General features: G+C 40.2%; 1 protein-coding gene across 2 annotated transcripts in view; it reads left to right on the top strand.

Moving 5' to 3' along the window:
* COL9A1 (collagen type IX alpha 1 chain) overlaps positions 1–11,696 on the top strand; it is a 97,054-nt gene that overhangs the window by 83,544 nt on the left and 1,814 nt on the right. For both annotated transcript variants that reach the window (XM_019663978.1, XM_019663977.1), the window contains one exon: positions 298–375. In XM_019663978.1, coding sequence (XP_019519523.1) covers positions 298–375 — 78 coding nt within the window. The remainder of the gene's footprint in view (positions 1–297; positions 376–11,696) is intronic.

Raw genomic sequence — 11,696 nt, 5'->3', positions numbered from 1 at the left:
GTACTTTTTTTATGTTAAGGAGGTACTCATTGATTCTTATTTTATTGACTGCTGTATTAGAAATGCATGCTCAATTCTTTCAAATGTCTTTTCAGCATCTATGGATAGGATCATTTGATTTTCCCCCTGTATATCTAATATTATAATTAACTCAGTTTTTGCATGCTACATACTATTATAGTCTAGTTTGTGGCAACTTTTAGGTTTCTGAATTTTGGCTTTGCTTAAAGTTTAAAAAATGCAGAACCTTATTTTTATAGATATATAGAAAAATAACATTTCTCTAATGAAATGCAGGTGACTTGGGAGAAAGGGGAGAACGTGGCCCTCCAGGAAGAGGCCCCAAAGGTTTGCCCGGAGCTACAGGCCTCCCAGGTAAGTGTTTTGTATGGCAGGATGAGGTCCAGAAATTGGTAGTGAATGGATGGTCTGATTGGGAAACATTTTAAAGAATTGCTCTCTGATGACTTAAAGCATATCAAGTGATAATAATGGCTGGGCATCAGTTTTTCAAGACCACCTTTAATGAAGAGTTAAATGATCTAAATCATATCTGCATTCTTTGTGAGAAAATAAATGCCAGGACTTGAAATATTAATTTGTTTAATAGATCTTTAAAAATTGTTTCAAGGTCTAGCCACAATGCACTTGCTATAAAATTCTGAATGAATGGGGTCCTCTCCGTTTCTAGCCCAGTTGATAGTTTCCTGTTTATTTTAACTAAAAAGTCAGAGCAACAGGAAAATTAGTCCAAATTTTCAAACTATTCAGACTATTCATGTTGTGCAGGTAGTAACTGAAATTGTATGTTGAAAGCTCCCGTTTCAAACATCCTGACCCTCCAGAAACCCATACCCAAATAAATAAACAAAGAAAAAACTTGAACATTCAGACTCGTAGCCACAAAGAGACATGCACAAGCCATATATCACTGTGGTGTTGACTGCGGCCACAAAGTAGCCTCTGTGTGAAGAGCCTGGATTCTCTCACTGGGAGTCTGTTCTCTCTTTACACACTGGTTACTCTGTGCCCTGGAGTCCAGGCTGCAACACACTCATCCACTGGGAAATGACTTGCGAGCCCAACCACAGAAGAAACAGAGCAGGACCGGAAGCCAGTTTAAGAGCATGAATGACGTGCTGCCTTCCAGAAAACTTTTATAGCCACTCAGGAAGGCTCCCAAGGTGAGAGGGGTGGTGCAGAAAAAGGGTGGCACATGCTTCCACAATGGATTTGGAAAACGTGTTTTAGGGAAATTTAGAAAAAGAAATGATCATTTTCTAATTCTGCCACAGGTTTACAGGTTTTCATATTCAATTATGGCTATAATTGTAGCCCCAAACATAATTGCTTCCTAATTATACATTTCATTGCTTCTGGGAATTGCTTTCTCATTAAAATATGTTTTAAAAATATGAATACATTTGGCGATAGCTTAAACACTGCCTTTCTAAAACTGTGGGTCTGTCAAGGTGTTTTCACAAATTGATAAAGTTTTGTGATTGAAAAAGGAAACTTTCATGATTGGAAAAGGAAAGAATCTGGTTTGGAACTAAATGGGCCAACAAAAGAATATTTAGATAAGTCCTTCATTGATGGATGTTTATAAGAGACAAAAAGGAAATACAATTTACTGAGTGTTTTTCTCTTTTACCAATAGTAGCAATTGGAGGTTGTAAAGCTGATAAAATATTATCATTAGAATGTACTTAATTATCTATATATGTATAGGATAACCTTACAATTTCTCATTTTCCCATTTTGTTGACAAATCACTTAAAAGTTCTTGGACCAGTGACTTGCACTACTAGCAAGATTTTCCTTTATCAAAAATATATTATGGTTTCTTGTGACTCTTTAAAAAAAAGTTTTGATGAACCACACTTTAAATTTAGAAATGGGAAGATTGAGGAAGACCCGCTCTGTGTGTACAATGTCCCAAAATGCCATGAGAGGGCACATTCTTGCCCACATGCAGTAACCCACTGGCGATCCCCGAGTCTGACTGGAAGGTGTTCACAAGCGCTCCTGGGTCACTCATTGCTCTGTTAAAAAGGGGCTTGACTGATTTGCTTTTTAGTGCATCAGACATCCATGTATGGGCAAAATGGTAAGGACAAGCTCATCACTGGCAGCTCTACCTGGCCCTCATTGTGTCTCCCTTATGAAAAAATTAAATTTGTTACAGCTAGTCTTAGATTTAATACTTAAATCTGATTTGTTAAAAAAAAAGCTATGGGCTCTTTTTCTCAGGACTCCTAAGACCAGCCCTTTTCCTTTCTGTCTTTTTTGCCAGTCCTGGCCCCTTTCTTCCTGGTACCACTCTAAAATCTGGTCTTTCTTTTTCTGGGCTCTCATTACATTTTCGTTGAGAGGATATTGGACATTATTTAGTGAAAAATCTGAGTTCCAGATTACTTTTTAAAAATGAAGGCTAACTCTCAAAAGTATGAAGTTTTCTATGTGTTTTAGCACACAGGGGCCATGTTTATCACATTCTTTGAGGCACCAGCTGGGAACTTTGGATTTTAGGTCAGCTCACATTTTCTTCTCTGTATAAGTATGCCCAGCTAACAATTTCCCAAATCTGTCAAGTTCTTGAACAAGAGCTTTTTATGTCATTCCTCCTCTAAAGCTAGTACTCCAAATGTGGGCTATTGGGAGTGTGGGCTCCGCAAGTCAACCATCCTGAGTTCAAATCTTGACTCTCACTTGCTAGCTTTATGACATTGGGCAAGTTACTTAATTGCTCTGTGTTTCAGTTTCCCCATTTATAAAATATCGGTAATTGTATATCCGTGATAGTGTAATTCTGAGAAATCAATCCATGTAAAGTGCTTAGGATAGTTTCTGGCCATGGTAAGTGCTCAAGAAATGTTTGTTATGATTACTATTATAACTATAACAAACCCACTTTTGCTCTTTGAGGCTGATGAAGGTGAGCTGGGGACACAACTGGACCCTAGTTAAACCCTTGCAGCCTTTTTCTTCTGCTCTCGATGGGCAATAAGAAGCTATTCTTCTCCCAGTCAGCACCACTCCTAACACCCCAAGACCTTCCCTCCACAAACATCTACTTCAACTCCAAATCACAAATGCCAAGTATTGACTGGCAGTAAATTATTTCACTGGTTAATTGTCCACTGAGAAGCTGGGCCATTTTTAATTTCCCTGGTAGAGGCTGGAATGTGATTAGGATGTGATTTCTGGCCTCTGACAAACATAACTGAAATAGGATGTTAGGTCCTGGAGGAACCTTCAATATTACTCTGCAGGAGCTCTCTAGTACCTTCTAGGTAAATCCATATCTTCTCCAAATGAAAGAGCCTGCAGAACAAGATATTCTACAACCTTCTTTGTTGTCCCTCATATTGGATTTGGGACTCAAATCCTCCTGAGTGGAAAAAGATCATTTGGTCATTCTTTGTGCTAACATATCTGATATATTTGGAAAAAAAATGTAACCCATACCTTCCTATCAATGATCAGAATTCCTTTATTCTTTCTGGACAGTTTTAGTTCTCTGTCTCCCCTTCCTGTCTCTCAGTTTGTTCAGTGCTAAGTATTGCATGGCCCTTTGGGGTTGTAGTGCTGCCTTGCCTCACAGGGACCATAGATTATTATTATAACCATTACATTGACTGCCATTTTGGCTGCAGTGCTGTTGTTGAAAAAGGACACATATGTCATCCAGTTTGTTTCTCACAGTCAGAAGCAGGCAGGGCAGGTATTTAAAAAGTCTGGGCTCTGGAGCCAGGCTGCCAGGGTGTATGCTTGCCTTTTTACTTATTTTCAGCTACTCTACTTCTCACTGCTTCAGTTTCTTCTCTGTATAAGGGGAATAATCACCACAACTACCCTATCGATTTATTTAGGAGGATCTATGTATATATCACTACATGTAAAGCACTTAGAATGGTGCCTGGCTTATGGCAAACATTCTGCAAATTTAGCTGTTATTATTATTGTTATTCCTCTTTTTATATTTAAGGAAATGGAAACTTAACGAAGGTCACATGTCCTGACAAAGGTCTCTCAGGTGATAAGTGATAGAGACAAGTATTTATGCTTCCTGCATCCAGGTCCACTTAGTAGACAAAATGATGGGGTGGCTGTCCAGTAATATGAGCAGTTTGTCCTTTGCAGCCCAGCCATCTAACTTCAGTATGTCCCATTACCACTTAGTGATTCCCTTTCTTCCTCTCTCACAGAGCTGTGGGGATCACATTAGAGACCCCTGAGATTTAGAGTCTCCCCAACCCCTGACCCAACGTTCGGTTTCTTACCAGAGACCTTTAGTGCTATTACCTGATTAAGTCATCTAATTATGGGTAACTCTATGTCTGCTGCCCCTTAACTTGCCTGTTTATTACCAGTTCCTTGACATTCTGAGGACAGTAAGGAAAAATATTTAACAATGGGTCCTGGCTCCCTCTGTGTGCATTCACATTTACAAGGGAAAGGAGTAAGTTAAATGAGGAGCCGTATATATGTGACCACCAGGACTGTGCCTTGTGAGCTGAGTTGCTTTTCCCTTTCTGGACATGGAGGATAGAGCAAGCTTTGTGCTGGGACACAGTAGGTGAATGGGCTATTCAGGTTTCTAGTGCGAAATATGCATATAGGTGAGCTTTGCTTGTGGATATTGAGTGGGAAAAAAAAAATCCAACCAAAAACAAAGGGCGCACTCAGTTTAGGCTTAAGTTTAGCCGTAGTCATCTATTTCCATTGCTGCAGCTATTTTGTTTGGTGGTGGGGATCTTATATAAACAAACCATTCACATCAATTTCTTAAACAGATATGCTTTGTCAAATACCACAAAAATAAGTTCAGTATAAGGTGAGAAATATAAGAGAGTCCCCGGCATATACAAAAATTTTACATAGCCAGTAGATTAATCATCAAATGCCCTCTTTAAGGCTAAAAATTATTTGCAGGGTTTTTTGTTTTGTTTTCCTTTTAAAGCCTGCATACACAGTCCCTTTCATTCTGTAGCTCATATTAGATCCTTAGCGATGGTCCAGCTGGGCTTGGCCTCCATTGATGTAACATGACTGCCCTCTCGTGTTTGCACAGGGAATGACATAGACATTCATTTTTAAAAATCACGAAATATTTGGCAACGTCATTTGGATAGGTCCTTGAAATTTTAGAAAACTGTGTAATCATTGGGCAGTTAGTGTGCTAACACACCCATCAGGCGGACAGAGCAGGATGAAAGCACTTCAGATATGTGCTTTCTGTTCTTAATACTTGAAAAGTAGTTTATAGATATTCAATGCAGCTACTGGACTGCTTGAATGACTTCTACTGTGGCATTGTTTTACTCCCAAATTGGGCTCTCGCACAATAATTTTAGAGCACGTTTGAGAGTAAATGCCCAGGGTCAGGGCTCACCAGAAACCGACACTTTGTTATGTGTAGGCTGTTTTTTCTTTCCTCTGGCCATTTCTACAGGGTAAAACTTCAGAAAAATGTCCTTAGTTTCTTATGATAGGTAAAGCTGTAAAGAATTAATACTATCTCTTGGCTATCGTGCCTCTTTCTACTTCCTGAGCAATTAAGGCCCAATGAATTAAATGAAAACACCACCAGCACCAGCAGCACCACCCCCACCCCCACCCCCCGCCACACACACACACACACACACGCACCTCAGCAGAGTTAGGAAACCCATAGGTATGGAAATACAGTTAGGTCAGGTTGTAGTTAAGGGCCCTTGTTTATAACGCCACCATTTTCTAGCTATATGATTATGGACAATTATTTAACTTCCCTAACTCTCAGGACACAAATGAGGGAAATGGATCAATGATGAACACAGCGCATGGTGCATGGTAAAGGTAAAGCATTTTGTAAGTGCTGGTAGTGGTGATGATGATAATGATGATAATAATGATGACATCACCCAAACCTCTAAAGATGAAATTGCTGTCTTTGACAAAGGGACACTTGGGCTAGATGTGTCTTTCATAAAATAAATCAAAGGTAGACAGGATGGTTTTGTCAACTGTTTCCTCAAAGGACGAGCAGGAATATGGAATGAACTCAGCAAGTGAAAAAACCTCTCCTAGAATGTGCTGAAATGGGAAGCTAAACATTAAAATCTACAAAGCCTTCCTTCTGCTCATTAATATTGTTTATTTATTAGAGAATAAATTCCCTTAAATTTAAGGTTTTAGGCAGGAGGCTGGCTATCCAAATGTTAAATAAAATTTTTGAATTAGTTGCTAACATTATAAATTGAAAGACATTTATTTAAGTACTCAGCTACCTAGCTTCTCTTGAACATTATCAGAGGTCCTGGCACCACTGGCCCATATTCCCTCGCGGCATCGATTAGCTAGAGCAGAGCACTGCTGGCATCTACTCTCTAGTTCTCCATAGGCCTCAGTCCTCCCTGCTCCCTCCCTTAACACTGTTGTGGACCTATCATTATCCATTCCAATATTCACTACACCTGTGTCATCAGTTTTCTTCTAGTAAAGGCAGCTGGGATTTCCTTAACCCAGGGCCATTTCTTCATAATACAAGGAGTCAGCAAACTTTTATTGTAGAGCACCGTATTTTTTGGCTTTAAGGCCACGTGTTTTCTGTTGCGGCTACTCAGCTCTACCTTGTAGTGCAAAAGTAGCAAGAGCCAATATGCAAATAAATGACCTTGGCTGTGTTCTATTACAACTATTGACAAGAACAGGAGTTGAATCATGGGCTGCAGTTGGCCCATCCCAACCTACAGTACCTGCCTTGTTCCTGTGGTCATTTGGTTTGCAACCTTTCCTTGGGCATTTTCTCCTAATCTTGATTTGATTTTAAGGTAGACCCGGTCTGACTCAGTGGCAACATTGTTACTGATAAAGAGTATGAAAATCACCTTTTATATGCCTTTTTATCTGGCCTATCTTCTAAACCCTAAAAGAATCAACTTTAACTGCCCCCAGTGTCAGGGGATCTAAATAGGCTCTGCTAAAGGCATAGTCTGCTAAAGTCTTATTTATAGGTGCTCTGGATGAGGGAGAAACTTTTTCAGGGGGCTTGTCTTCAGAGGAAAAAACTGTAATTACCAGCTTCCTTACCATTTAATATAGTCAAATGAAAGCTTATCGAACAAATGAGAGGCAATTATTTCTCTCTATTTATCTATAGCCTTGAGATGGACATTTTCAAAAATAATTATTCTCTTAAGATGTATTCATAGTTTATCCTACTACGTTGCTTTGTGTGAATCTAATTTGTAAGCATAATGGAAAGAATGAGATGTCACATGTAAAATAGATCTCTAACCTGCCTTCCTTCTAAAAGTATATGAAGTATATGTAATAAAACCAGACCGCTATAATAAAACCAACAAAAGACATCTGTAATAGACCACTAAAATAGAAAAAGAAAACTAAACACCACTGAGAAAGAAGGAAAGTAAACCTGAGCAAATATGTAATTGAACATGTACATTTGGCCTCCACCTTTTTGGCTGAATGGATAAATTAAGATGGCTGAGATGGAAGGAGGCTCTCTATAAAACTATATTATCATCACATATACAATTTGATTTACACTGGTCTCTTATTGCCACCTTTGCAATAATAATATGAAAGCCTGGCTGGTGTGATGGGGAAAATGTTCAGTAGAAACCCCTCTTTGTTATGGGTACCTCAATGGGTGAACCAAACAACTTTGAATGAGACAAAAGGAAGAAATGCCCTAAAGGAACTAAGACTGCAGTGAATTTCCCATTGGGGTACAATGGAATTTTGCAGGGTACATTGCCATGGTTTTTCAAAAGATATTAATCAATAATATCCTCATAATCATAATAATTGTTCCTATTCATTAGATGCTTTGAAGCATGAATTTAATTATAAGGAAGGCATTATCCCATTAGAAACAGAGAGATTAGTGACTTGCTAATGTCATCCTATCCATGAAAAGAAGCACTGGAACTTAGAGCCATCTGTCTCCAAAACTTGTTCTTCTAACCACTGAGCTATATTTACTCCTGTCTGGATATTGATCACTTATTAGAAATAAAGGATGCTGCTATTAGAGTACTGTTCAAAAGAAATGTAATGGGAACCACAAATTCCAGTTGCGTGGGTAATTTTAAATCTTCTAGTAGCAACATTAAAAAAGTCAAAAAGAGGAGATCCAAGATGGTAAACACTGTACCTGTATCCTTCCATGAACGCATTAAAATTACAACTAAATGATAGAACAGTCAACCTGGAGAACCATCTGAAGTCTAGCTAAACAGAAGTGCTATAACTAAAAATATAAAAAAGAAGCCATGTTGGGGCTGGTAGAAGGGGCAGAGACCGGAACAGGCCCCAAACCTCTGTGGCAGTTGAAAATCAGGAAGAATACCTCAGCCCTGGAGGTTCCCTCCGGGGAAGAACCCCCACACCAGGGTCCCCAGCCAGAGTACTGGTTCTGGGAAGAGGAGCCACAACATCTGACTGAAAAATAGTGTGGATTCCAAATGTTCGGGTGGGATGGAAGGCTGCAGGAAACCAAGATGTCCTCTTAACCCCCCACGCACAGGCTGACTCGCTCACAGGCACTTACCTTGGGCTCCAGCAGACAGACGGTGACTCAGGTGGTATCAGAAATATACGGGAGGCAGACTGAGGAGTGTGGCTCAGGTGGAGGACTGGAGGACAGGTAGCATTTTCCCTGTGAGAGGTGGGTCCTCTTCCCATGTAGCTGGCAGGCAAGCACCATATTTCCTGTGTTGAGCCTGCCCCCGCAGGCCAAATATGAATCTGATTGGTCTGGTGAGCTCCACTGCTCCTCCCTGTTGACTCAACTGGGACACTGCCCCTCGCTCTCCCCTGCAACTAGCCACCTCTGGAGGCATTTTCTCCATGAGCAGCCAGCCCCTCCCACATTGGACTCTTTCTTGAAAACCTATCAGAATCCACACGCCCAAGGTGGGCAGTGATTGAAATCGGTGTGCTCTGAAATTTTTGCTGAGTCACTGGCACCAAACCAGAGTCTACATTAATTAACCAGGTGAGCACAACTCTTCTCACTTTAGTGACGCCTTAGGACCCTGCCTCACTTAAGTACTGCATGAGGATTTATCAGTGGCTGAACCATACTGGAGCTGGCAGCTGGAAGCAGGCCCCTGGGTGGCCTGGCTTTTTGCAGAGTTAGCCTAGGCTTGGAACTGGTGGCAGACGACCTCAGGTCACAGCGTGGCTTCTCCCACATGCTTCCAGGTTTATCATATCCAGCCAACAACTGTGGATCACTTTGTAGCTCCTAACACGTGTCCCTGGCCAGTCACAGGTAGTGGCTGACCTGGGCCCGCATCAGAGCCCTTTCCAAAAGGCCCCAGAACCAACATACTTGGAGGATGTCTTCAGTCTACGGCAGAGCAATGCCCAATTAGCCTGATAAGATGCAGATACAAAGAGTGGTCTCAACAGGCACAAGAGCCTGCTGGGGCTAATCCCACTCAATGGGGTAAGCCTCTCTCACAGCAGCCCATAAGCTGTGGATGTGGCCAAACCCTGCAGCCAGTTAGCCTGAGGGTCAATACCACCCACTGATGTGCCAATAGCAATCAAGGCTCAGTTATAACAGGAGGGCACACACAACCCTCACAAGGGGCATTCCTGGAGCACCTGGCTTAGGTGACCAGGGGAACTGTGCCACTGGGATCCCCACAGGGCACCTACTACATTAGGCTACCTGGTCAAGACTGGGAGACATAGCAGATCTACCTCTATATAGAAACAAACACAGAGAGGCAGCCAAAATGAGGAATCAAATAAATGCATCCTGAATGAAAGAACAGGAGCAAAATCCAGAAAAGGACTAAATGAAATGGAGGCAAGCAACCTACCACAGTCAGAGTTCAAAACAATGTTTATGAGGATGATCAAGGAACTTAGTGAGAACTTCAACAGGGAGAGAGCAAGCATGAAAAAGAACATAGAAACCATAAAAAAGAACCAGTCACAAGTGAAGAATATAATAAATGAAATGAAGAATGCACTAGAAGGAATCACCAGTAGACTAGATGAAGCACAGGACTGAATCAGTAATTTGGAATACAAGGTAGCAGAAAATATCCAATCAGAACAGAAAAACAAACAAACAAATAAATAAAAAACAAAAAAAAACCCCTGCAGAATAAAAAAGAAAATAATAATAATAATGAGGAGAGTTTAAGAGACCTCTGGGACAACATCAAGCTTAACAATATTCATATAATAGGGGTACCAGGAGGGGAACTTATTTGAAGAAATAATGACTGAAAACTTTCCTAACCTGGTGAAGGAAATAGACATACAAGTTCAGGAAATGCAGAGAGTCCAAAACAAAGTGAACCCAAACAGGCCCACACCAAGACTCATAATTAGAATGGCAAAGGTTAAAGACAAAGAGAGAATCCTAAAAGCAGCAAGAGAAAGGCAACTAGTAACTCATAAGGGAGCTCCCATAAGATTGTCAGCTGATTTCTCAACAGATACTGTGCAGGCCAGAAGGAATTGGCATGAAATATTCAACTTGATGAAAAGTAAGCACCTACCCAGGAAGGCTATCATTTAGAATAGAAAGACAGGTAAAGAGCTTCCCAGACAAGTAAAAGCTAAAGGAATTCATCACCACAAAGCCAGTATTACAAGGAATTTTAGAGGGACTTCTTTAAAATGAAAAAAAAGATCAAAATTATAAATAATAATATGGCAATAGGTAGATATCTATCAACAATTAATGTAAATGGATTAAATGCTCCACTCAGACATAGGAAGTCTGAATGGATAAGAAAACAAAACCGTTACATAATGCTGTTTACAAGAATCTCACTTCAGATTGAAAGACACACTGAAAGTAAAGAAATGGAAAAAGATATTTCATGAAAATGAAAAACAACAAAAAACAAAAAACAAAAAAAGCTGGAGTAGCAATTCTTATACCAGACAAAACAGACTTTAAAACAAAGTCTATAACAAGAGACAAAGAAGGACCCAGTAACCTACTTCAGGGTATTTTTCTGAAAAAGCCCAAACTTTAGTTTGAGGGGATGTGTGCATCCATATGTTCATTGCAGCATTGTTTACAATAGCCAAGATGTGGAGACAACCTGGGTGTCCATCAATGGAAGAATGGATAAAGAGGAGGTGGTACATATACACAATGGAATATTGCTCGGGCATGGATGGGAATGTGTTCTTGCCATCTTTGATGGCATGGATGGACCTGGAAGGTAGTGTGCTGAGTGGAGTACGTAAGACAAAGAAAGACAGATGCAATGTGATTTTGATTATATGCAGAATCTAAGAACAAAATTAATGAACAAAACAGAAACAAACTCATAGATACAGAGAACATTTTGATGGTTTCCAGATGGGAGGGGCATTGGGGGTGTGGGTGAAAGAAGGGAAAGGGATTAAGTACAGATTTGTTATTACAAAAGTCATGGGGATGTAGGGTATAGCATAAGTAATATAGTCAATAATATTTAATAACTATGTATGGTGTCAGATGGGTAGTAGATTTGTTGGGGTGATAGATAGGAGGAGGTTAGCAGCAGGGTGAAAAGGGGATGGGATTAAAAAGTACAAATTGGTAGTAACGAAATAGTCATGGGGATGTAAAGTAAAGCACAGGGAATATAATCAATAATATGGTAATAAGTATGTATAGTGTCAGGTGGGTACTAGACTAGTCAGGGGGATCATTCCTT

Source organism: Hipposideros armiger, unplaced genomic scaffold (genome assembly GCF_001890085.2).
Source record: "Hipposideros armiger isolate ML-2016 unplaced genomic scaffold, ASM189008v1 scaffold_413, whole genome shotgun sequence".
Lineage (NCBI taxonomy): Eukaryota > Metazoa > Chordata > Mammalia > Chiroptera > Hipposideridae > Hipposideros > Hipposideros armiger.
Note: the sequence above shows the minus strand (reverse complement) of the source record. Positions and strands in the feature narration are given on the sequence as shown.